We start from the raw sequence: 27,663 nt of genomic DNA on the forward strand, positions 1-27,663 counted from the left end.
AATCAAATAAGAAAAAATAGAGTAGAGACCAATTATGTCAAAATTCACCCTGACATCCGTTTGGTATAGTGATTGATCTTTATATCTTTATGTCTTTGTCTGAGGACATACAAGGAAAGGAGGGGATACAAGCATCTATATTCATTGTCTACGAAGTGCTTCGATTGGTTCGAATAAATTATCAAACCGTACATGCGCAGTAGTAAAATTACGCCAAACAAAAATGCTAAAAATGCCATTCTAGTAATCCTGACAATACGATTAAGCGATAAAGATGAAAACGATGATGTAATCGACCAATCAAATGCCTCTATTTATTAAAAAGGAGGGCAGCCAAGCAACAGCCAGCTCCACAAGTGGAGTGTAGCTTTTCGCTTTTCGTTGGTTTCGCTTTTGGTTGAACTAGAACCGTAACTTAACTGTGACTGGCTGGTATGATTGTTTTGTTTATGTCTTGGACATAGATATAAAGGCAGAAAGATCAATCACTCGACCAAACGGACGTCACGGTGAACGTTGACAACACTGGTCTAGTAACCAGTTTGTACTCTATATCCACGCCCTCTAGTGAACTGCGGTTTTTGTTTATTGCAGCTGTACATAATTTGTTCTTTTTTTATTTGATGTATATAAGTTGTAATGATTAATAATAATTGATAACATTTAGTTTCTTTGCCAGAAAAATCTGAAATTCGCAAATTTTATGAAATTTTTTTTTTAGATTTTTTTAAAGATTTATAATTTTTAAATTTTAAAATTAAAAAAAAAAAAAGAAAACTAGTATGTTCTTAAAATTAATTCTCTATATCATTCTGAAATTCAAATATTTGAAATGAAATAAAACACACAATTTATGTACTTACGAAAAATAAATAAAATAAAGAGCATTTTAGTAAACATTCCAAGCTAGCCTGTTAGCGTACAATTAGTTTGCTAATAAAGCGTTTTCTTGGTTTTCATTTATGTGTAATGGAAATTCTAATTATTTTCATTCAAAATTTCAAATTTTTTCATTTCATTTACTACAAAAGCTTTTATAAACATGATTTTTCTCTGATATTTAAATTGCAAGTTACTTTGATTTCTGGGTCGTGTTAAAAGTTAAAAATATAAGAAAAGTATTTCACAACATCCACTAAGATGACAAATTGTCTGTCAAGAATGATAAAAAAATTAATGGTTAAAAAATAATTCATTGCGATAATGAACATACAGCTGTATTGTTATTATTGTTCAGTTATCTAGAAGACTTTTTCGTGGTTTTCCTTTGCATTTAACGCCACATTTGATTTGTCTAAATTTTAATTTAATTTTAAATAATATATAGGTTACTACAAAAGCTTTTATAAACATGATTTTTCTCTGATATTTAAATTGCAAGTTACTTTGATTTCTGGGTCGTGTTAAAAGTTAAAAATATAAGAAAAGTATTTCACAACATCCACTAAGATGACAAATTGTCTGTCAAGAATGATAAAAAAATTAATGGTTAAAAAATAATTCATTGCGATAATGAACATACAGCTGTATTGTTATTATTGTTCAGTTATCTAAAAGACTTTTTCGTGGTTTTCCTTTGCATTTAACGCAACTTTTGATTTGTCTAAATTTTAAATAATATATAGGTTACTACAAAAGCTTTTATAAACATGATTTTTCTCTGATATTTAAATTGCAAGTTACTTTGATTTCTGAATCGTGTTAAAAGTTAAATATATAAGAAAAGTATTTCACAACATCCACTAAGATGACAAATTGTCTGTCAAGAATGATAAAAAAATTAATAGTTAAAAAAATAATTCATTGCGATAATGAACATACAGCTGTATTGTTATTATTGTTCAGTTATCTAAAAGACTTTTTCGTGGTTTTCCTTTGCATTTAACGCCACATTTGATTTGTCTAAATTTTAATTTAATTTTAAATAATATATAGGTTACTACAAAAGCTTTTATAAACATGATTTTTCTCTGATATTTAAATTGCAAGTTACTTTGATTTCTGAATCGTGTTAAAAGTTAAAAATATAAGAAAAGTATTTCACAACATCCACTAAGATGACAAATTGTCTGTCAAGAATGATAAAAAAATTAATGGTTAAAAAAATAATTCATTGCGATAATGAACATACAGCTGTATTGTTATTATTGTTCAGTTATCTAGAAGACTTTTTCGTGGTTTTCCTTTGCATTTAACGCCACATTTGATTTGTCTAAATTTTAATTTAATTTTAAATAATATATAGGTTACTACAAAAGCTTTTATAAACATGATTTTTCTCTGATATTTAAATTGCAAGTTACTTTGATTTCTGAATCGTGTTAAAAGTTAAAAATATAAGAAGAGTATTTCACAACATCCACTAAGATGACAAATTGTCTGTCAAGAATGATAAAAAAATTAATAGTTAAAAAAATAATTCATTGCGATAATGAACATACAGTTGTATTGTTATTATTGTTCAGTTATCTAAAAGACTTTTTCGTGGTTTTCCTTTGCATTTAACGCAACTTTTGATTTGTCTAAATTTTAAATAATATATAGGATACTACAAAAGCTTTTATAAACATGATTTTTCTCTGATATTTAAATTGCAAGTTACTTTGATTTCTGGGTCGTGTTAAAAGTTAAAAATATAAGAAAAGTATTTCACAACATCCACTAAGATGACAAATTGTCTGTCAAGAATGATAAAAAAATTAATGGTTAAAAGAATAATTCATTGCGATAATGAACATACAGCTGTATTGTCATTATTGTTCAGTTATCTAGAAGACTTTTCGTGGTTTTCCTTTGCATTTAACGCCACATTTGATTTGTCTAAATTTTAATTTAATTTTAAATAATATATAGGTTACCACAAAAGCTTTTATAAACATTATTTTACTCTAATATTTAAATTGCACGTTACTTTGATTTTTGGAATGAGTTTAAAATTACAAAAAATATGAAGAGCATCTCGCTATATTCACCGAAATAATTGACCGTCTGTCAAAGACGCTAAAAAAATGATTTATTATATAAAAATATTCATTACGATTACTGAGCATTTCGCTGGAACTCCTTAAGCGTCAAGCAATCTGAATGATCTTTTCGTGGTTTCCATTTACGCGTAACGCAAAATATAATTGTTTTATTAAAAAAGCATTCATGAAGGCAGCAATGTTTAAATATTTACATAAATTATGAGTTATTCAATCTTTATTCCTTGTTAAATCAAAACAAAATGAAGAGCATTTGATTGTGAGCAATTAAATACACACACACACACACGCACGCACGCACGCACGCACGCACACACGCACGCACGCACGCACACACACACACACATATATATTATAATAATAATTTGAATAATTATTTGTGCAAAGGCATTAATAAGGATCGGAAATTAATAGATAGTACAATCGAATTCATAATAAATGCTACAAATAATTATTTTTGATTCTCATCGGAAAATTTAACAAATTTACGATTACGAAAATTTAACAAAATTAATTATGGCTTATATTTTGTTAAAAAAAATATGTCATTAATGTGCATTTTTAATTCTAACGATTTTAAAACAATAATAGTAAACTTATAAAATTCAAAGGATTTTAGTTTTGAACTCGTTCTGTTAAATCATATTTTTAAATATAAAAAAAAGCTAATATAAGCATCTATACTTCAGTTATAATAGAACCAGACTCTCCAAACTAATAACTATGGTTGAATAAGCAAATATCCTTCCTTCGATTTTAATTAACCTAAGTTCTGTAAACCGAAACTAAACAAAACCGAAACTATAGTATATAATTGCTCGTAATCTGAATGATCTCTGCTTTTAAAGCTTCAATAAACTAACAAATAAATTATGAGCAATGAATAGACATCTTTAAACAATATACAAAATAATATACTGGTTTACGGAAATGAAAAAATTTTAGAATTTAAATTAAATTGCTTTTTAATGATCAACATCGATTACGCGCAATGCTAAGGTACGGCGGGGATGTTAGAAAATAATCACTGGAACGACGCGAACGCCACTTTTTGTGCGTAAAACCGGTCTGTCAAAAGCGTGTTGCTTTTCTGAACCCCCCCGGGGAAAGTTAAATGTCCTTATCCCCTATATTAGTCCCTGGTCTTGGAGTAAAACGTGAACGCATGCTAGATTGTTTTTGGTAAACTTTTGAGGAACTTATTTTAATTTGTTTTACGAAAACCGATTTGTTAAAATATGTTATAGGATTTCTTTGATACATCTTTAAAATATTGGCCTTTTTAATTGTGGTATTTAAAGAAGGGTTATATCAGTTTAAAAATATATAATATTTCGTACACAAATAAATTCATTAATAATTTCAACTAAAACTTTCATTAAAAAAGTTTCAATTATTGCTTAAAAGGATTTGCGTAATAAATGAATCTTGGGGATATTATCATCTTACGTTTTACTAAAGGGATTAATCGAGTACATCGCGAAGAACGCAACTAAAAGAGTGTTTTTTGTTCTTAATTTTTAGAAGACTACTTTTAATTTAAATTATTCATTTAATTAATTACAGAAATTTTTATTTTGGGTAATATTATTCTGTCTGAATTTTAGAAAGCTTTATTTCCCCCCCTTTATTTCAGAAAAAGTAGCTGTTGTCTATTTTTTGCTAATGGAAGTGCTGACTCCATCACAGATACTCTGCATTGCAGAAAGCGAAAAAGAAACCGTTAATTTACCTGTTGACAAAAATATCCCAATTGTACCGTTCAAAGATGAATTAAAACAAATTAAAAGTGGTGCTGTATTTCAAAAGTAAGCCAGTTGCTATACTTTTATAATATTTTTCAATATTTGAATTTTGATAATAATTTTTCTCTAAATCTATGTCATTAGTACTGTAGCAAAAAGTTCATTTGTAAGGGTGAAAGCTATGTATGTAAACATGTTATTTATATATATTTATTTGTACATTTTATTATAAATTTATTAGTAACACACTAATAAGGTAAAGAAGTCAAATTTTTTGTTTCTTTCGTTATGCTCTTTTAAAGAGCTAAAACGAATGTTTTCTGTTAAGAAATACCTATGAAGAGAATTTTATGATTAACTAATTTATATCTATTAAAGAGTGCCTACATTTTAAATATTTAATTATAAAAATTTTCAAGTAAAAGTGCAAGAATACCAATTGAAAAATTAAAGAACATTAAACAAGGTTGGCAAGTTTCTGCCAAGGTGGTTAAAACCACTGGTAGAAACCGGTTAAAACTGGCATGGCAGAAACCATTTTCTGCCACATTTGTGGCAGAAATTCAGAAAATGACATAAAAGTTAAGTACTGATATTGATATACAATGGATAATTCATAGAAAAAACATTTAAATGTTAATCAAAGTGATCAGTAAAATTGCTGTTTACATTTAGGAATCAGTGAATCTAACCAATTATATTACCTCTTACATACAGCGAAGATTAAAACTGTTACTGTTATAACAATTGGATTGTTGTCATGCAAATTATGTCTTGAAAAGAAAAAGAAATATTTGAAAGTAGCTCTATTCAGTTACATTAAGAGTTAAATGATAATAATTTCTGAATTTCAGAGTTTAATATAATAAACTAAAATGTAGTATTTATTATTACATAACTTTTCTTTATTTAATATAAATATTATATATACTGCACTGCACTCTTTATATTTAATGTAAACAAAATAATATATATTTACAAACAATGAATTAAAAAGTTTGTTACAGTTAAATTTTTTAGTTTACTTAAACAAAATGTCATTAAGCAATGACCAGAACTAATGTAAAGGTTTTTCTAGTTTATGCCAGTTTTTACCGGTTACAACCAGTTTCTGCCACTGGCATGGCAGAAAGCCAACCCTGACATTAAATCAAATAAGGCATCATTCTTCCTCAAAGCAGCTTGTTAGGTAGGTCATGCTCTGAGTGAGTGAAAGGTGCATTTCCATACAAAATACCATTTAAAATGATATATGCATACTAATGCAAACCTGTAGGAACTTGCCTCCCATATGCCTTTTGCTTCCCACTATGTGTGGTCACCTTACAGTCCTTATGAACCAGAATTCATAGTTAATTATAAGAAGAATTTATATAACAATAATTTTACTGAAGCAATTAGATAAATATATTAAGACAATAACTTTTTAATGCTCATTGTTTGATATCTCAGCAGATTAGCTAAATCTGGTGTCAAATCCCTAGTCAAGTTACAATATTATATCCGAAAGGCTAATGATAGTGTTTTTATTGTGAGAGGAGTTAGTTACTATTAAATTTTTTGCTTACCTGTTTGATAATTTTTGCAGGATGCTCAGTAGATGGAATTGGTCGATGACCCTAAATCTCGATGTTTAAAAGGCCGAAACTTCCTAGAAATCTTTGTTGTTATTAAGTTTTAGTAAGACTTACCATTGTCTAAGCTGTTAAGACTTAGAAATTGAGTCCATGCTTGGTTGTGTGTCTTATATTGACTATGATGCCTATTAATTTTCATATTATAATTCAGATATTGTCAATAACTTTGTTTGAAATGTTTTGTTTGGGGTTCATCCGTCATGTCTTTTACTATGCATATACAATCGATTGTTGGTGAAAGACATACTGATACTGTTTAGTTAGTTTCAAAGTAGAGATGTAAGTTACAAAATATTAGTTTGTTTTAAAATTAAAGCTTATTTTTAAAGATATTTGCATAGTAGCTATTAAAGTACCATTTATTGATTCCACTATTTCATTCAATTAATGAAAATTATAATATTGGGTAATGATCCATTTATGGCCAGTAAATTGTAAATTAGTCTCTGTCTCTTGCATATTGTAAAATCTTGTTGAACATAAGGTTTTATCATATTGTAAAAAGTTTATTTTTTATTCAAATGAATCTAGTATTCTTTTCTGTTATTGAATTTTGTTTAATTTTTATTTTATTTTATTGGTTTATTATTTTCTTAGAATATGCTCATCTTGTCAAGCTCCTTCAAAATATCAATGTCCAAAGTGTTCAATTCTGTCTTGTTCTGTTAACTGTGTGAAGGCTCATAAATTGGAAAATAACTGTGATGGGATGAGAGAAAAGACTGCATTCATTCCGGTAGAAGAATTCAACGACTCTCAACTTCATAGCGGTAATCACATTAATGTTTACCTTTTTTAACATATGTAACAGATTTTATAGAACTTCCAAAAGTGTAGATGAAAGGCCTCAATATAATTCCCCTACCCCCAATAAAACCAAGGACGACTCCAGACTTTGCCAGGCTAGGGGACAGGTCTCCCCCGACAGGGGGGCTCAAAAAAATTAATTCAAATATTTAAATTAAAACGAATTTTATACTTTATATTTACGAATTTTATACTCATATTTTTTTCTTTCTTTTTGTTATGGATGTATTTTGTACTGTATGGCGCAGTTTTCCACACATTGTAAGCTTAAAATTACTTCTGTAATAAAAAAAAAGTTGTAGCAGTCACCTCTATTTCAAAAAAATTCTACGCTTCTTACTCTCAAAATGTAAAATAAGTGTTTTACATTTTGCATTGAAAATTTGAAATTTCATGCACATTTAAAAAACATTTTTATATGAAAATGTTATTTTTATATGCATCAATTGGCTTTTGAAACATTTTTGCAATTTTTTTTTAAGTGTTACATAGTTTAATTTTACAAAAAAAAAAGGCCTTTTTAATCAGGGGACTTGATGTTAATATATATATATGACAAATAAATACAAAGATACTTACAATTTCACCTTATGATTTCTTTTTCTTCTCGAGGATGCTTTTAAAGTGAACATCTATGTTCGGAAAAATGCGAATTTCTCCATTTGAGAAAAAGACTGAGTCATTCGGCTCAAAATATAAAATTCAAACTATATAGCTAAAATTTGTGATGATTTTTCAATTTGCAAATTTTAAATTAATGTAGGAGAAATGAGTTTTAATAAACTTACATTTTTAAAAAATTTGCCACATATGGCTGCTGTTTGTCTGCCTTATGTTTTCGGTTCTCTGCAGGGCTGAAATCAGACTTACCACCAAAATTTCTGGTTTGCCCTACAGACGCTTTTTACATATTGGCATACGCCTGCTATGACCTTTATAGTATGACCTTAATAACCTTTCACACAGTTAATTAATTACTGTTTACCACATGTCAACGTGAAACCTTCTTTCCTCTATGATTTGAATTTTCTTTTGTTTTTGTAGTTATGAATTTTAAGTCACAAAAAATCGAAACAAAGAATTAAGGAGTTAGAAGCCCAAATTTCAATATATTTTAAACTTTCTATTCATTAACTTTGGTAAAAATACCTAAAGGAAGAAATTTATTTTAAAATTTGGCAGGATTTCTGTTTTGAAATTATTAGTGCAATATATATATATATGTGTGTGTGTGTGTGTGTGCCATATTATATGTAAACTGATAACTTTTGAAGCCTGAATTTTTCTCTTGTTCTAGATTTTCATTTTCTTGAAGATGTGCGCCGAGATATTGACATAGCTCGACGAGGGAAGAAGGGTAAAGGTCTCTTGTTTGGTCTTTTACCTCATGTAAGATATTACCTTATAATCGTTTTATTAATTTATTATCGTTTTATCAATCGATTTATTTAAAATTCTAAACATAAATATTGAATATGGAATGTAATATTGTAACCACATTCCTATATCATCCTTTTCAATTAATGTCCATGTGTATGTAACAAAGGGGAAAAAAAAGCAGTTTGTAAATATTTTTGTTCAAGTTAGTTTAAAAATATACATATTTTAATATTTTTTGCTAATTTTAATATTGAGTTATTGGGAATTTCAAATGAATGTTGAATCTTAGGTGGTTTTAAATTTTTATAGCCTATTTCTATGAAGGTGTCTTATTGTGAGGGTTAGTCTTGTCCTTAAATTGTAATAAATTCTTAAGGAGTACTAATTTTTCCTTCTCCCTTAGAGGGGGAAAAGTCCAATTTTCTGTTATTTATGGAAATAGAAAAATTCAGAAACTTGATGCAATGTAATAAAAAGCCATATTTTTTAATTTATCAGAAAAGCAGTTTTAGTAAAAAACACCACTATTTCATTGTATTCACTAAGATGTTTCTGTATATTACGTTTTTACCAATATTCAAAATGATTTTGAATAAAATAGGCTTGTTTAAGTATTAGGGGAATTTAAGAGGTTTTAATTCATGTTTTATGAACTAGTTTTTTACTCTAAAGCTCTTTTTATGAATTTGTTCTTTTAACTTTCAAACGCTATGCTTTTCTTGACAGTGATAAAAGGGATCAATGCTTTTTTATATAAAGAAATAAGGTACCGTGCGAAAAGCAAAACACGGACCACACTTAATAACTTCTAATCTACGGAGGATTGATCTGCTCGTTCTAGGACTCAATCCTAAAGGTTTGAGGAGTGACTGCAAATATGCTAATTAATGCAGACAATATTTTAGTTATGAAATCAGGTACAAAAACATACTATATAGTTCCTGTGAAATCGAATTTTAAAAAAGTCTGATATGTCAAATTAGATTTCTGAGTAATAACTCTACTGTTTTGGCACCATATTTTCCGAGCGTCAGACATAGATCTTATTAACACTCAGCCACAGAGGCCTTCTCATTGCCTATGTTGATAAACCCGCAAAAGATTTGCACAAATCAGATTGGAAACATTTTTTGAGTTTAAACTTTGTCTCTTTATTTAACTAACATTAAAAGTAGTTGCCAGGAATCGCTACAAACTACGGGTTTTTTATGATTTTTTTATTCTACTACTCACTACTCTACTTCTGTTAAAAAGTAGCGCACTTCACTACAAACTACGGAAAAAAGTCGCGACTGAAATAGTTTCGCTACCTGTAGTGCACTATTTCCGATCACTGGGACTGTCTGTATATGCAGAATGTAATAGTAATATTTTGTTGATAAAATTTATTATTTTTAAATTTATTACATTTCAGTTGGAGAAGTTGAAATGTGCCAATTCATGCTTTCTGATTCTCTGATAAATGTTCATTTTGCAGAATTTTTTTTTTTTTTACAAAATGATTATGAAATTTAAATTTAAAAAATAATTGCATTTAATTTGGAAATAAATGCAATTCTATTATGAAATCAACTGGTTTAACTTTGTATATCCAGTGTTTTGTAATATAATTAGCTATTTTGATCAATAGTAGTTATTGTAGATATTTTTTTATTTATTTATTTATATTTGACATGATAGTTGTAAGTTGACTCATCCAGTGTTTTCTAAGTAAGAAAAATAAAATTTATTTCATGGATCCATATGAGAGAGTTGTAGTACAGCTAATTAGTTTTTCCCTTAGATTGATAAAAAATATCACCATTTTCCAGTTTGTAAACTGTATCAGTTGGTTTTGTACAATTATTATTATTTCATGATTTCGAGATGCAGTGGAACATGGTTTATCTGGAAGTTAATTAACCAAATTATTCACTAAATTAGTTCAAACAAGGACCATAAATTTTGTTTGAACTAGTTTCTCCAGTAAAGAAACAAAATTCTTCTTTTTCCGTTTATGAGCATGATTTAAGTTCAGCTCTAAAAACTACAATTGTCAGTCCACAGACTGGAAAAAGCATGAAGTAACCTACAGAATAATACTGTAGGCAATTTTTAGATTGTCTCTATATCTGACTTTTTTGTTAACTAAATCCTGGATAATTAGCACTTCAGCTTTTGTGCTTAGCTTGGATAATCTACGCTCTATTGTATTTTATAAATTTCACATTTAGTTTAAATTTCAGACATTTTTCTGTGTGTATTTCTTGCTTCCATAACCAAGACTAATTACTGTGATAGTATGTTTTTTTAAGTGTGATTGGAATTGGAGATAAATTTCAGTTGGTGCAGACTGTCCCATAAATATTTTTTATTGAAATTAATTTTATTTTAATCAATATTAAAAATTGTTCTTCTCTTCTTTCAGCATTTATTTAAATTGCAATTGGTTGCAAGATTGCGCAAAACAGATTTGCAAATATTACCTGTGGCATTTTCCAAGCGAGCACGTAACACTACGTATCTTAGATATGGGTAGATATATTTTTAAAAGATGTAAACATACATATATTATTTAAATTCTGTTTTACTTCAATTCAACTAGTTTATTTTTTTATATTAAAGAAATTCATTGTTCATTGGTTGTTTATTTAACATGCATTTGTTTTAGTGTTGGTGGTTGAATTTTAATGCATAATTTGAAAACTTGATAACATTTTAACAAGGTACTCACAGGTCAGGGAAAGCCTGAAATTGTCAGGAAATTTTATTTTGACTCTAAAAAACCGAAAAAGTTTCAGTTTTTTGCAACAACCAGTAAAATTCCTACATCATACATAGGAAATAACCTGTATCAGAAACATCAGTAACAGTAACCAGATTTTGAGATTTGAGTTAAATAATTCTATGTTTTGCATTTTAGTAAAATCTCCATGCTTCAATCCTCATTCAATGATATTTTTTTGCTTACAAAATCTAATATTTGTCATTACAAGTAAAAAATCAGTCTTTTAATGAAAAATTGCATAGCTGTGGCCTAAAATATGCTGTGGATTTTCTTCAAAATTTTTGTGATATACCTGGAAAAGTCGAGGAATTATTTTTTTTTCTCTTATTGAGTGGAAACCATGTTTAAAAATGATGTGAAATTAAAATTTTACAAGAACTTTTACTTCATATTTCTAAAGGCCCTCTTTTTCTTGCTAAATTGTTTATAAATATCATAATTTATTGTGTAATAAATACCATCTTCAAAATGATATGGCCGAAACATAGGAGCAACGAAGGCATTAAAAAGGAAAGATCAAAAATCCCATAACATAGAGTAGTAAAATCTATCGGAAGCAGCTAAACTTTATGTTCCAATATTAGAAAAGGTCCATCATAACAACAATGTTTGTCTCTAGGCTTCTGGGCCATAATTTTAAGCATTTTTTTTCTCCTGTATTATTTATAACGTGTGGAAATACAGTGTAGAATAAGTTTTGTACATTTCCCATGCATGTTAAACTTATGTTGTGTTATCCTTCTGTCTGTCCCCCTTTTTAATTTCTATTCCTGTTTAGCTCTTTAATTTTTGTCCTGTTATTTTGAAGCAATCTATATAATGATTAATATGTCTGCCTTTAAAACTAGATATTTTATATTAAAATGTTTTTGAAGGAAAAGTTTTTATCTTAGAGTTATGTGTATGAGTGTAGAAATTACAAAATATTTCGTGAGCATGAAGATTTTGGGCAAAAAAAATTTCTTAATATAGCATAAATAAAATTTTAAAAAATTTACTTTATTTTTGATAAAAAAGAATTTTTTCTGAGCATTTAGTTTTAAAAAAAAGAGTTTACACGTGTAAAATTTTTTTTCTTGCATGTAGAAAATAAGGAAAAAATTCATTTTTATAAAGCATCAATTGAAAACACATTGCTTGATTTTATTGTAATTATGCTGCTTTTAAGCCTACAAATTTAAATAGGAATATTTTATTAAAATATATTGTTTTTATTTCTTAAAACTAATAGGGCTGGTAGTCGCAAATAGGAAACAGAAACAGCTTCATTAATTGATGATAACATTACTTGAAAACACTTTTGCTTACTTTTTATTGTAATTATGCTGTTTATAAGCCCAGTAATGTAACTAAGACTATTTCTTTTAATATATTGTTTTCATTTCTTGAAACTAATAGGACAAGTAGTAGCAAATAGAAAACGTAAAAACAGCTACCCTATTTGGCATCTTAATTGAAAAAATTTATTATAAATACTAAAAGCATCAAAACAACATTTAAGAGTAAACATAACAAAGTTTAACAAAACGAAAACATTTAAATTTTACAAGAAACAACAATTCTATACCAAATATAACGAGCATAGCTCAAAAAAAAAATCAGTTTCAAAACAATCAAAAACTTGTAAATGCTTAACAATTCCTTAGCACAAGATAGGGTTAGATGCTACCTATATTCATAATCTTTATAGTTTTATAAGAGAGCAAGGGTGCCGGCAGAATAATATAAAAGGGGGTGCAACTCTCTACCAAACTACCCCCCCCCCTCCAAAAAAAATTTTTTTTTTTTTTAAATATTCTGTTATTACATTTTGTTTTGTTATTACATATACTTTCATTTTTTAATTTTTTCAATATACATTTCTTCATTGTTAACAAGATATTTTTCAAAAAAGTACGAATTCCGTGTACTTGCAAATTTTGCCATGAGAAACTGCATTGATGGCGTTGGTATAGCTACTGACTTTGAAACAAAAATAACTACAAACAGTAGTTTCGTATACTAATGTGTTTGCGCACGATTAACATTGGTATTTATTGTGTTGATGAAGTTTCACAGTTGTGAGAAGTCAGTTTGTGTTATACACCTTTGTTAAACTAAATAACTAATAGAAAATATAATATTTCTTATATTTTATGAAATGAAAATTAAAAATATAGCTTAGATATATATCAAGTTTGTGCATGCTCAGTGTGCATAAGAAAAGAATCAAAGATGATTCGTTGAAAAAGTTATAAACTGATTTGGACAGCAAACAAGACGATTACAGTTCTTATTTGATTAAATAATTTTTTAATTGTTATGCATCAATAATTACTAAATTATTTGTTTTTCAATAAAAATATGTTTAATAAAAAAATTTATTAAAATTTTTTTTTCTGTATCTCTTTAATTGTTTAAAAAAAGGCAGGGGGTGCAAGTGCACCCCGCTGCCGGCGCCCTTGTAAGAAAGGTATGAACACAATATATGTATTATTTAATTATATATATATACTAAGTCTTACACTTTTTTTTGTTCATTTCGAATCAATATATTTCATTCAAAATGTTGTTTAAAATCTTTTTCAATGTCTTTTTGTCTTAACATGTATTATCATTTTTACTTAAAGCAAATTTTTATCAGCAAATTATTACTTTTATTATTATTTATGTGGTGATTTGATGGTTATTAATCTTTATTCTCAGTGACAAAAAAATCTTCTGGAGAGTTGAATGGGAATTTCCTCATGTTGAATTTTCATGTGTTGATGAAAGGTAATTTCTTTTGATTTTATTACTTTTCTTAACATTTAACAGAGTTAGTAGTACAAATTAAATTTTTTTTATCTGCAAAACGCATTGAATTTCTGTATGTTTTTGTTAGGTTTTTATTACAATGTGCATCGAGGTAACTGTTTATCTATTTATTTTTCTACCATCTGCTATGTGGTTGGTCTATTATAGTTTCTCCCATTCTCCGTACAGGCTGAAAAAGGTAAACAATCAATAAATAAATCAACAATAAATGACAAAAACATACAATTAATAAAGCTAAAATAATCCGAATGTTTTTTTTATTACTCTCTGTTGCTCCTGTGGCTTTACGTTATTAGATTCAACAGAACACATTTTTAGTAGTTCATTCCTTTAAAATAAAGTTTAACTGTATTCAGTATCATCTGTCTTAATGCTGCTGCTCTAGGCCAACTCATGATATTTAAAATGTTGGCCAGGTGGCCGAGAGGTTAGCGTGCCTGACTGTGAAGCCAACGGCTGTAGATTCAAATCCTTCTTAGAGCCTAGGTGTTTTTCTCTCTGCGCTGTCCTCTGTTATGTGTGAATGTGGTCCACCCTATGAACAGATATCTGTTGCAGTGTGTAGGTAATGTTGCTCGCCTCCATAACTTTGGTGTCAAGGTGCTCATCAGGTACTAATGTGAAATGAGCACTTCCAGCACCTTCCATAGAGAAGAGTGATAAGTTCAGTGTCTGCCCTTAAAAAAAAATTTTTTTTTTTAATGTACCGCAATCAAGCAATTTTATCCTCTGCTTATATCTTGGAGTGATCATAAAAACCCATTTCCACAGTATCTAAAATAAAATTGCATAGTCTTTACGCCGTTTTAATGGGTACTAATTTTACTCATAAAATGGTTTATACCTAAATTAGTATACTTGGTACCTATCAAATCTGCTCCAATTACCATGCCAAAATTAAGCATCATTGGTGACAATAATAGCATGGCAATTTCTCCTAACTGAACCAGTACCATTTCTCTATTAATTTTTGCTTTTTTTGTACATAGCTTACTTTTTTATTTCTATTAGTACTTATTACCAAAATTATTAAGCATCATTGGCATCAAAAAATTGTATGTAGAATTTTTAATTTTCTCCTAAACAAATTAGTACAAATAATTTGGCTTTTTAATGTTTACTTTTTTATTTTGATTAATACTTATAACCAAAACTAATTGAGCATCATTGGTGCCCAAAATGGTTTAAATTTTTTACTTTTTTTCCTAATTGAATTAGTACCATTTCTCCAATAATTCTGCTTTTTTGTATACAGCTTATATTATTTCAGTTAGTACCTATTACCAAAACTGATTAAGCATCATTATAGGACTGGTGGCCTTATAAAATATAGATGTCTTTATATAAATATATACGCACAGTGAAACCTCCAGGAAAGACCACGTTTATGTGGTGACCTCCTCTATTTAAGACCACTTTTTGGAGGTACGGAATTTTTTCCATAGATTTAGTGTTGAAGAAAACCTATAGGATAGACTATTAAAACATCTCCCCCAAATACAGAAAAGATGAAATAATGAAACACGAAAAATATCAAAACAAAAAATATTTTCAATCAAATAAGTAGATTAAAATGTGCTCTTATTTAGAGAGTTCTGTAAGAGATCTACAACCTCATGTTGCAGTAGAAGTGCATTAAGATTATGCTAGCAATGATTTATTTTTAGAGTTGAAAGTTAAATTTTTAAAAAAAAGTTATTTTGTAAAAAACTAAGTATTTCAAACATGCATCTTGTAAATCTTTTTGGTATAAAATTAAATACATACTGAAACAAAAAACATAATTTTTTATTTTAACAGAGATTTATTAAATAGTTCTATCATTGATAATTGATAAATTTATATTTAGACATAATTTTATTGATAGGTATCATTTCTGTTACGCTAAATTTTAATCATTGATCTGATTTTCATAATGCCAATACAAGTGGCATTTTTGCACCAAGAAAATTACTCTGATTTAAATTAAAATCATTTGAGAAAAATCATGTACCTTTGATAACATTTTGAAGTCAATGGAAGTAACCCCTAAAAACAACCAAACTCCATTAATGATCATTTTACTGTGGAACAGAGAGTGGTCACTCCCAAGAGGTTTCACTTTATAAGTCTTTTTATAAATAGTTAAAAACGCCTCCTATATATTTAAAAATTATTCTATATTATAATTTTTTTTTACATTACCAACTACTGTTTTTTTTTTTTTTTTTTTTTTTTTTTTTTTTTTTTTTTTTTTTACATTACTACTACACACAATAGGGGCAATTTCATTAACTAATAACTTGATGTTTCTCGGAGAAACTGAAAATATTGCCATTGATAAAAATATTGGAACAGTGCTTTTGATCTGAAAAAAATATAATGAAATTGTTAGCATATATTATATTATAGTTATTTTAACTTGTAATGGCAATCCTCACATGCTCTCATGTTCAAGTTTTTGTGGAACAAGTCTTCTTTGTTTATAAGAGAAGAGAAAAATTCATTAAGGGCTGTTAAATTGGAGAAAAGAAGTAAAATTAAGGCTAAGTTTAAGCACATTAGTTGGTCTGAGAGTTATTTAAGATTTGATTTTAAACAAATGCAGTTGGTATAAGTTACAGTGATAAGCAAAATTATGGGTTTTTTTTTCAATTAAAAGTTAACAGATTTAAAATTGTATTGAAAAATTGAAAATATCTTTAATAAGTTTTTAAGAAAAAATGTAAATATTACAAAAAAATGATGACAATGTTTTTGAAAATGTTGTACTAAATAATAAAATGTTTAATATTAATGCATATTTTAATTATGCATTTGCATATATATTTCATAAAAATTGAATTAAAATATTTTATTATTAAATACTGAAAAACAAGCTAAAATCAAAAAAGTATTAGATAATTTTTATTTCCTTAATTTTTTAAATGACACAATAAATTGTTTTTTAGTTGTTGTATAATAATAATTGTTAATTATTTTAACTGCAGTTTTGCAAACAATTTTTCAAAATTATTCTAGAAAAACATGTTTAAAAAAATAATAAAACATGTCAGTAAATTTATTAAAAAATCAATATGCAATATAAGAAGAAAAAAAATCAAAATTTATTTATGTACAACTTTTTTTTCTATGTCATATTATCATAAATTACTTTTTAACATTCAGATTTATAATTGCAATATTGAAATGAATTGATAAGATTTTCATTGTTATGTTTTTGCTTTCTTTTTATGTTCTTTTTAAGTATAAAAAATTTTCTTGCTTTCTGCTTCATGAATAAGAGTAATAAAAAATTTACTAAAAGAGAGAGGTCAATAAATTTATTCTTTTTTATTAATTAATTATCTATTTTTATGTTTTGGACAAATTAGTGTAAAATTTAACTGATTTTCAAATCATTATTTTTTATATGCTAATATGTGATTGTTTATTTCAAATCTGCGATATTACATGTAATAATAACAAGCTTAAGCCCGTCCCATCCCCGTAAGGGGGCATCCGGGGCCACTCCGAAAGTTCGAAGTGAGCGTAACAGTTCAATTACATGAGCAAACATATTCAAAATTTTCAAATTAGAGTTTTAACAAATAGGTGGAATATTAAATATGAAATCCAGAAAACGGTGCTACTTAGAAATAAACTAAGGAAACAAACATTACAAAGAAAATAAACAGTAACAATCAGAAGAGATATTGATGTCGCATCTTCAGTAGGGGTGCAAAGTTAATAAAAGGAAACAATTTCACATGGAAAATAAAGGATGTTTGTAACTCAGAATATAATTATGGCTGGCACAACAGTACTAAAGTTATCAAATTCCAGTAATTATTATTATTATTATTTTTTTTTTTAAACAGAAAGGACATATATATACCATATATAAAAACTCTAGGAACACAAGTGATTAAAATTTTCAAAATGAGGAATCACATAGGGGCAGAGATTGACAAAGCATGAGACTAAAGCTCCAAAAAAAACATTTTAAGAGAAAATTCAAGTAATAATCAAACCATAACAGGTAAGTTAATAAGCCGTGATTTAGGTGTATTTTTCCTAACAAGAGGCAGCAAAAGGCCATCAGGATTCAGGGAAGTGCCTTGTTACTAAACAATTTTCTTATTATTTCCTCAATTCCCTTTTTTATTTTAGGGTTTGACCAATGCTGCTTTATAAACTCGTAGGTGATTTTTGAATGAAAAAATTTCTCTCTAATGTGCTTAAAATTTGTACACTGGATTAAAATATGTTCCCAATCCTCAACAAGCTGACAGGTACTGCACAGCTGAGCTCCCCCAAAAAACCTGGCTTGATGTTGTCCATGACAGCCGTGATTAGTTAGGAATTGATTTAAAAGGAAATTCCCCATGATTTTCCTCGTTTGAACTTTCGGGAGGAGCTCGAATGTGTGCCTTCCCTTTGTGAAGCTGTCACTCCATCTCTCCTGCCATACATGTAATAATAAGATGTAACTAAGTTTTTATTTATAATAAATTAACGTTTAACATTTCTATTTTTTAGAGTTGATGAAGATGAAATCCTTGGAAGTTGTGTTGATAAGTACATCAATGAAAAATCAGAGCATTCAAATGAGAAACTTTCTTATTACCATTCATTAAAATTTTCAGAAATAGCTATTTTAATGAAGGATGGAAATAGCCCTTCAAAAATGGATCAGTAAGTAATAATTATGATCTAACCATTAGCCCTTTAACTGTTACTATGAAATCACTTTTGTATATTTGTACAAAAATCTGCTGTGCAATCTTCTTGCACTTCCAAACTGAGAAAAAGATTAATGAGATAAGGATCTTTGTACATTTTAAAAAAAGTTGATAATCTTTTTACAGTGTTAAAAAAGATATACAGTGAAACCTGCAGGAAAGACCACCTCCGTGTAGCAACCACTTTTAAGAGGTACAGAATTTTTCCATAGACTTTGTGTTGAAGAAAACCTTTCGGAAAAACCATTAAAACCTGTCCCAGTGACCATGCAAACATCTGCACCAAATACCGAGAAGATCAAATAAGGAAAAATAAAAAAATATCAAAACAAAAAATTTAACAAAATAAATAAGCAGAATAAATTTGAAATATCTGTGTGCGGCTCTTATTTAGAGATCCAGGGTGCGTAGCGTTTTTAAAAGTGTCTTAAAGGTGCTTATTTTTGTTTTTTTAAAAGCCCTTTAAGGTGCTTTTTTCATTGGGTGTTTTTTAAAAGTGCTTAATTTTCCCTTTTTCAAAATGAGATTTTTCCTTTACCATGTTGATTTTAGTTGCGAATTATGCAGTTCACATTTTTCTATTTCAACGTTTTCGCAATTCATTCAACCCCAATCTATTTCGGTGTATTGTCAGTCAGCAGCGTATGAAAACGTCATTCGTTTTATATTATTCAAAACTTCATGATTTTTAACACTTGTCAAAAACAATGTCAAAAGTTTTTTTTTTTGACATGATGGTTGAAACGAGATAAAACCGTCAATTGTCAAAAATTTTCCAACTCTGCCCAATTATGCTTTTTTAAAGTGCTTAAAAATATCTTTTGAGTGCTTAAAAAGTGCTTATTTTTTGTTGAATAATTTGGCTGTGCACTCAGGAGAGCTCTTTTTGACACTACAAACTCAAGTTGCAATTGAGTGCACTAGCGACAATGCTATCAAGGGAAGTTATTTTAAAAAAAGCAAGCATCTCAAACAAAGAAACTTCTCATCTTTTAAAGCTAATTAGAGTATGTATACAACTAGTGTTTATGGTATAAAATTAAATGCAAACTTAGATGCAAAATAGCTTTATCATTCATTATTGATAAATATTTTTACTCATAATTATATCAGATGGATCATTTTTATAGATGCTTAATTTTATTGGTAAATTTATCTTTTCATGGCGGCAACAGTAGTGACATTTCCACACCAAGAAAATGACACTAACTAAAATTTAAATCATTTGCAAAAAATTTTGTACCTTTATGCACGAATGTTCTGTTATGAAAAAGCATATTTCAGATTTTTCTTAAACCCATATACCTCCTTATCAGAAAAAATATGTAAGTTATTATTGTCTCCCCCTGTGGTTGGTTAATATAGTTAAATATTTTTTTCTAGTTAGTATGCATTCTTTTTACTTCGTGCAATTTAAAATAGCAGATGCTGATTGCTTTTGCTTAGAAGAAAGCTACAAATTTGATCTAGATCAAATCAATTTTTGTTTTTTTATTTAACCAGCAAATACAAATTATATGTTTCTCATAAGAAAGTTGCATATCTTACTAGGGAGATATTTTAATAGTATGTCCAAGTTAGGAAAGAAATATAAATCACAGTTGTCTTGCTGCAAATTAGTTATTCATGATCTATTATTTGTGTAAGGTGTGAAAAAAAGGGTGAACACCCTAAATAATAGTTTCAAAAAAGTTGTGTATTTAAAATTTGGTGTCTCAAGTTTGGTTTCAAACTGTTCAACTGATTTCATTCGAATTTTTTATTTTGCAGTTTAAATTTACATTCTTATACTTTACAATTTAAAATTATTTTTGCATAAAGTTATTTTTGGATAAATGAATTTCATGATTGTGTGCAAATATTTTCCCATTAATTTAAAAAATTCTCAAGTTATGGCAAAAATATGCAAGAGGATCAAGAATCTGAATCAGAATGTTTTTAAAAAAAATAAAGTTATATATTTATTTAGAGGAATTACATTTTTGTCTGGTTATAAGTAAATTAAAAAAATTTCAAGTTCTTATAAGTTATTTACACATACTCCCCCAATATATAATAAGAATAAATATAATTTTTGTGAAATGTACTATTATTAAAATCCTCTTATTTCATGATTGTTTCAATATTGTTTTTTTTTTTCCTACATAATGTTAAAAATAAATATCTTATATTTAATTGTATTATACCTTCAAATTTTTTTTATGAAAAATAACCAGAAATTAACTTTTAAAGTTTCCATAATTTACAAGCTATTACTATTATTTTAAGATAATATTTACCCCAAAAAAATATTTTTATGAAATATTTGAAATTGGAAATATATTTAATCAAACTATTCTATGAAGTTAGCATTTTACAATAATTTTCTACTTTGTGTATAAAATATACATTTTGTAGTTATTAACTGTTGTAACACTGTAATGTGCTAATTGCTTAAAACTAGAAAGCTGAAAGACATTTTTAAGGGGTGAAAATTTAAATTCTAAGTTTTTATGTACTAAGGAATGTATATATAAGGACAAAAATATTCCAAACTCGGTTATTTTTTTATTAATTAATTATATTTATTTAATTTTATTTATTCTTTTTTTTATATATTTTGTCCTTTGTTTTACAGGTACCATATTCTGGAACTAAATAAAAGCTTGAAGTCCAATTTCAAGTATAAGAAAATTATAGAATATCCAACATTTCTTGTTATATCTAAACTTCACATGTCATGTTATGAGACTGTACCATAAACAATAGGTATTTATTGCATTTACAACAAATGTATTTACTGAGAAAAACTTTGTAAATTTTGTAAAAATAAATTGTTTTATTGCCTATATTTATATTTGCTTGGTTGCATCGTTTTAATGTTGTTAATTAGTATTAGGTTCATCATTTTACTATTTTTAGTCAAATGTACTTTTTACTCCCTTCATTGTGAATAGATTGCAAAACAATGGGCAAGATTTCCAGAGCATAACAATATCTTACCCCAATTTCCTTTATTTTTATAAATTTTTTAATTATTTGCTTTTTTAAGCTGCAAATGGCCCAGTCATTTTCATTAAAAAAACATTTAAAAAAAATTAAAATCAAGAATAATTAGCATAAAATTGAACATAGATCAGGACCTCATTGAAAAAAATCAAGTTATCATACTTCAAGGTTTAGTAATTGACAAATTGGAAAATAATGACTAAAAGTAAATTAATTTATTACAAGTGCCATATTAAATGCTAAGAAAGAAATTTTCCTAATTAATCTATATCTACTACTTACAGATTGTTTGTCATATTCTAAAATCTCATTGATATAATAATAATTATTAGCATTTTATTAAAGCCACAAAATAATAAATTTTTCTGCGTGGTTTTGCAAATTTTTGTGACTAAGAACATGATTATGAAAATACTCTTTTTTTACTGACAGTTTATAAAATGAAATCTACTGCCAATAAATGAAATGCATAATTATCAGTAAAAATATATTACTAAAAAATTTCATGTTATTTTTAACTAATTTCATTTTAATTCAAAGTGTATGCTGAAGTGAAAACAATGATCTTAAGAGTTTCAATAAAAAAAAGTTTTATTCACATATAAAGTAATATTTTACATTTCACATATATTTATACAATGTTGGTACATTTCAAAATGAACAAACAAGTTTTTCGCCAATTGCGAACGTCTTTGATTTGAGAGTGATACACATTTCACATGAAATATGATACCGTATGAAAAGAGTACACACACATTTTTCATACATTTCTATCACAGGAAAATATCTAAGTAGTGGACTAGTTTTGAACTTCAGCAAACATTAAACACACTATATATTACATTATTCCTAAACTAAAACACTTTACTATTTTCAAAATATTTGACTCTTTGAAAATCCAAGTGATAGAACAGATTAAACATTTAGGGTAAGTTACTTTAGATTTTAAGAAAATAGAAAAAACTATATGATTGGTTCCACTTATTAAAAAAAAAACTCTTAAAATGTACAGAGATTATGTGTTTCAAAAATATAGTTCATTTTTTAAACAAGGTTAAAGTAAAGTTAATTTTGAAAACATAAAATTAGACTGTAGTATGTGTACAAATTCTTTTTCATTAACTGTAATACAATGGTTCCTGAAAATTTTATAAATTGTATTAATTTTTTAAACTGAATTTTATTTTATGGTTTTTGTTTTCAATAATGAGTTAAAAAGGTTATTTTATTGCTATCTTTACACCTTCATATTATTGTAGGTTTAATAATAATTCTAAGCATAATTTTAAATTAGTTTAATTTTAATTATGTCTTAATATTTTTTGTCGCATTTAATATAGTAAATTTTATAATTAAGTGACTTATCTACTAATGACTAAGTAGTATTAAATATTGATCTATTTTTCACAACATTCAAAACTCAGTATATACATATTTTCACAGCAGTTATATTCATTCACACATATATATAATATGAATGCTAGTCCATGATCATAGGAACAAATATAAGCACAATAATTTGTTTTAAATTTACAGTATTAAGCTGGCTAATACTAAACATTAGTAATATCAGTCTATAAGTGTACCCGCATTACATACATAAAAGTCAAAAACTACTGATTTTTCTTGAACAAATCTTAATGTTTTTTTACAAAGATTAAAAATGCCCACATGCATCAATAAATAAATATATATAGGTCAATTGTATGAATTAGTTATACTACATTCTTTGGTTTACGGCTGACTTTTTATAAATTTATATACATTGATTTTGGCTTACAATACTTTTAGGCATCTATTATCATCTACTATCAGTAATAAAATTGAACTGTTATATATCACTATAAGTAGCTTTCATCAATTCAAGATATTAAAAAATTTTATCTGGTTAAAAAAATATGCAGTTATACATTTGGACATGAAAATTGTTTTCTGAAATTAACAATGCTAACCTTAAAAAAATAATTTAGTATAAAGAAACAGAAGTACTGTAATTATAGCAGAACTAAAAATTTTAATCTAACAAAGATTAAATTTTTTACTTTACCATTCACGTTAGTTTTTTTGCATCAAACATTTATACTTTTGAGTTGGTACCATAATTTGAAAAATTTAATATGTATTAATCTGCATCGATTTCAGACATTTAAATTTAGTATTATCATAAAGGTTTTGATTATATTTTATTATAAAGGTGATAAAAAAAAACATTTGTTTAAACCATTATTATGCAAAATTAGTATAAAACATATCTCTGAGTAACTGAGTTTTATAATTGTTAAAAAACCGATAAACACAAAATGTACAGTTCAAAATATAAAATATGTCATTAAAAGTTTTTCTTTAAATTACAAAAAATGAATGCTTTTATTATTTTTTAAATCAATTTGTTCAATGTCGTTGAAAAATTGATAAATTTCTTTTAAACTCAAATTTATTAGTATTTTTTTTTTTTTAACTTACTGAGTCTTAAAAAATTTTGAATCTTATCATTAGCTTCTAGAGCTATGTATTATTTTATGATGATAGATTTATTCACTTATTCTACAGTAATAATTAATAACTAAATTTTTAACTGATTATCAAGTTACATTTATTACAAATCAAATTACAATAAAATGCAAATTGTAACCTATATATATTTTACTTTCATTTTAAATGTTATCAAAATTTTCCACTGTTTAAATTTGCATGTAAAAGTCATTAAAATATCCAAGAAAAAAATTCATTGTTCTGAATATAGTTTCCTAAAAATAGTATAAGCCAACAGATATTTAAAAAAAAAAATCATACATTTGAAAATAAATATTTTTTTGCAGTTTTTATTATAAAAGATTTTTTTATTTATTTATATTTGTATATATATGACTTTAAATTTGCAGTGTTTAAAAAACTGCTAAGTTTCAGTGACTGAAATAAAATACAATATCACAACAAAGTTAAAATTGAATTATTTTACAATATTTTTACAAATGCGATGTTTAAGATAAATACAAAGTTATTTTGTATGATTGAGATAATTCAAAATAATTCTACTCCAGTAGCAAATATTTGAATATTGCAAAAATGTAATTATTGCAAAAACATCTTAATGTAATTATCTTCTTTTGTTGCAAAGAAATGAATATTTTGTGTCAACAGTCGAGGAAGTCCAAAGTGTTCAAAATAAAACTTTTGATCATTTTAGCTCATTAAATTTGTCCGCTTTCTGACTTATTCTGTAACTTAACATTTTCCCTTTTTTTTTTTCCTTCTTCTTTTTTTAAGCAAATAATAAGTTTGCAAATCACTCTTTCACAAATATTCTGTGTTAGAAGAATCATCTCGCCAATTTATTCTCCCCCGTGGTCAGCTGCTGAATTTTTTTTTTAAAAAAAAAAGAAAATTAGTCACAGTAACGTTAAATCAAACTGTTCACGTTTAACCATCTTAAAGTAGGAAAAGGCGGTTTGTCTTTAGTCCAGCTAAATCACAATCGCTTTGTATGAATATAAATTGTTTTTAGGAATAAAATTTTATCGGTGCCACCGAACAAAAATCAACAGCAGGAAGAGTGTTGTTAGAGGTAGAACATTATTTAGAAGTGATCTAGTTGATGCACTTGCAGGATCAGGACGTGGACGACCTGAAATTTAAAAAAAATATTAAGTCTTTTATATTTTAGGATTTTTTTAAAACATCATTAAATATCAAGTAATTAATAATAAATAATGTATAATAATAAATAAAAGTCATGTAATTTATTTATAATAATTCTATGAACAATTTAGAGAGCTTTGTTTTGATTTCTTGCTATAAATTGGTTTTCCCAAAATAGATCTGCCATGAAATTATTTACAATAAAAAATGTTTTTAGTTGGAAGGGTCTGATATGCAGCATTGTTTTATTACTATACTTAGAAGATGATGAGATTTCCACTTAGTAGAAAAGTTATTAAATACATTATTTCATTTTTATTATCTTTTTAGGATGAAAGCTTGTTTAAAGATGGAAGAGTGTTTAGCATCCTTCATGTTTTAAAATATAATTGTTTGGTCAATGTAAGGATACCAACACTGACTAGACCCTCATTTATAGCAGTATTTTATCTAAAATATTTTGATTCAACAGGTACAAGTATTACTTTAAAGTAGAAATCTTCCACCTTTTGCATCCAAAGGCCTCGTTAATAAATCTGATAAATGATATATCTCTGATGCTATATAATTCAGGCTAAGAGATAAAATTTAGGGAGAAAAAACTGGGATTCATTTTATACATTTTTGCAACTCTCTTAAGTATTAAAAAGAAAACGATTATACTAATATTCCATACACGATGTAAAAAAAAAACTACATTACAAAAGGGATGAATGTCATTTCAGTCTTAATGTGATTTATTTTTGTTCAATCAAAGCATTATTATCATATGAAATATTAGCAGCTGCAATTCTCAAATTATTCCTTAAATGCTAATCTGAAGAACGTGTTCTGTTTTACGTTTTGTTTTTCTGTGAAAAATTAGCCTGTTAAATATTAAATTATTTTGCCCTTAATAAAATACCAAACAAACTAATATATTAATTTTTTTTAAAAGCAACCACTAATTTTACCATCCGAAATAAACATTCTACAGGCTTTTTTATTTTCTTATTCAACTATTGTTTTAAGCTGAGTGAGTCAATTCAGCAGGATGTACGTTAAAGACTCCAATTTTAAAGCATAAATACCATAGAAGTTTTAGTATGACATAAAATTTACCTGTAATAGGTTTCCAAGGTTTGGTTGTAGGTGCTTCTGTTGCAGTGTTATACCAGTAAGGATCCCTAGGTTGCTGTGCAGGGTGTATGGGTGGTATAGGCACTCTGGTGGGTAAAGATGGAGGAGCATACGTCATAGGTTTCCATGGAGGCCTCATTGGAACAAAATTAGCTGGAGCAAGTTGAGGGCATGATGCTGTAAGAAAAGTTAAAAAAATTTAGTATAATGCAGGTAAGCTGTACTAACTATCCAAAAATATGCCTACAAATCAAATTTTTTTTCAAAATGAACTAGTGTGCCAGAATAATTCGGGAGATTTAGCACTTGTCTTCCAATGAGGAGACCCAGGTTTAAATTCTGATGGAGTATGGTCGAAGCCTCAAATTTATATCTAAGTTAGTAACAAAAACCGAAACAGTATCATACTTTAACCAATAATCTAATATTGAACTAATTATCTTTTCAAAATCTATAAAAGCAGAGGGGAGCCGCCGCGTTGGTTCAGCGGAAAAAGCCTTTGCCTCCCAATGAGGTGGTCCAGGTTCAAATCCAAGTGATGGCTTGTTGGTACAAATTCGGCTCCTAGCTTCTGCAACCATAGTGCTGACATAAAATATCACAGTGGTAGACGGATCATGGGTTAGAATCCCTTTTCCATCCGGCTAACTGTCGAAAGTTTTTCTCACCATGTAAAGCAAATGCAGGTTAGTTCCATCAAAAAATCCTCCACGAAAACTAGTTTGTCCTAATGCTTGATCGAGGAGTTCCCTCGTCTTCTGTGTTAGATACAAAGTTGCAGAATTAAACATTGATAGTCGTAAACTCGGAATTGGTTGTTCAACGTTGGTTATAAAATACTAGTTTAGGAAAAAAATGTTGCTGAAAAGTGGATCCTAATAAAACTCGAAACCACTAATTTCGAATCGATTTTTAACATCGAATTTATAATGAAATTCCATGGTTCCTACTAAACTTATTTTTGATTATTTTAATCTTTCCTCTGCTCTTGGTGATTTTAATAATTGGTCATATTTTGATAACATTTTTGCTTCGTCTTACTTCTATCAGCTTGCAACTACATGTGTCAATATATTTTTAACTGCATTTTTAGATTCT

At 27.3% G+C, this 27,663-nt stretch overlaps 2 protein-coding genes across 4 annotated transcripts in view; one reads left to right on the forward strand and one right to left on the reverse strand.

Annotated features, from left to right (window-relative positions):
• The first annotated feature begins 430 nt into the window (after positions 1 to 430).
• On the forward strand, positions 431 to 21,647 carry LOC107436290 (box C/D snoRNA protein 1). 3 transcript variants are annotated; one of them, XM_016047935.4, is made up of 9 exons: positions 431 to 451; positions 4,127 to 4,166; positions 4,621 to 4,792; positions 6,964 to 7,136; positions 8,471 to 8,562; positions 10,961 to 11,067; positions 14,006 to 14,074; positions 18,617 to 18,772; positions 21,437 to 21,647. In XM_016047935.4, the coding sequence occupies exons 3-9, from the start codon at positions 4,650 to 4,652 to the stop codon at positions 21,558 to 21,560; spliced, it is 864 nt and encodes a 287-aa protein (XP_015903421.1). In that variant the 5' UTR covers positions 431 to 451; positions 4,127 to 4,166; positions 4,621 to 4,649; the 3' UTR covers positions 21,561 to 21,647. The 3 variants fall into 3 exon arrangements, with proteins under 3 accessions (XP_015903421.1, XP_015903423.1, XP_015903422.1); XM_016047936.4 differs by lacking the exon at positions 431 to 451 and having other exon boundaries at positions 4,138 to 4,275; XM_016047937.5 differs by lacking the exons at positions 431 to 451; positions 4,621 to 4,792 and having other exon boundaries at positions 4,132 to 4,166.
• Positions 21,648 to 22,380: 733 nt separating this feature from the next.
• LOC107436289 (uncharacterized) overlaps positions 22,381 to 27,663 on the reverse strand; it is a 52,782-nt gene continuing 47,499 nt past the window's right edge. The window contains exons 14-15 of the mRNA XM_016047932.4: positions 26,548 to 26,742; positions 22,381 to 25,432 (exon numbers count right to left, since the gene is read on the reverse strand). Of these exons, the coding sequence (XP_015903418.1) occupies positions 25,323 to 25,432; positions 26,548 to 26,742 (305 nt within the window). The 3' untranslated portion in view covers positions 22,381 to 25,322. The remainder of the gene's footprint in view (positions 25,433 to 26,547; positions 26,743 to 27,663) is intronic.

Source organism: Parasteatoda tepidariorum, chromosome 1 (genome assembly GCF_982258835.1).
Source record: "Parasteatoda tepidariorum strain Cologne lab strain chromosome 1, Ptep-v5.0, whole genome shotgun sequence".
NCBI lineage: Eukaryota > Metazoa > Arthropoda > Arachnida > Araneae > Theridiidae > Parasteatoda > Parasteatoda tepidariorum.

Coding starts and splice junctions, on each gene's coding strand:
- LOC107436290 (XM_016047935.4), top strand. CDS start 4,650: ATGGAAGTGCTGACTCCATCACAGATACTCTGCATTGCAGAAAGCGAA. Junction 7,137..8,470: donor CGACTCTCAACTTCATAGCG/GTAATCACATTA, acceptor CTCTTGTTCTAG/ATTTTCATTTTCTTGAAGAT. Junction 14,075..18,616: donor TTTTCATGTGTTGATGAAAG/GTAATTTCTTTT, acceptor TCTATTTTTTAG/AGTTGATGAAGATGAAATCC.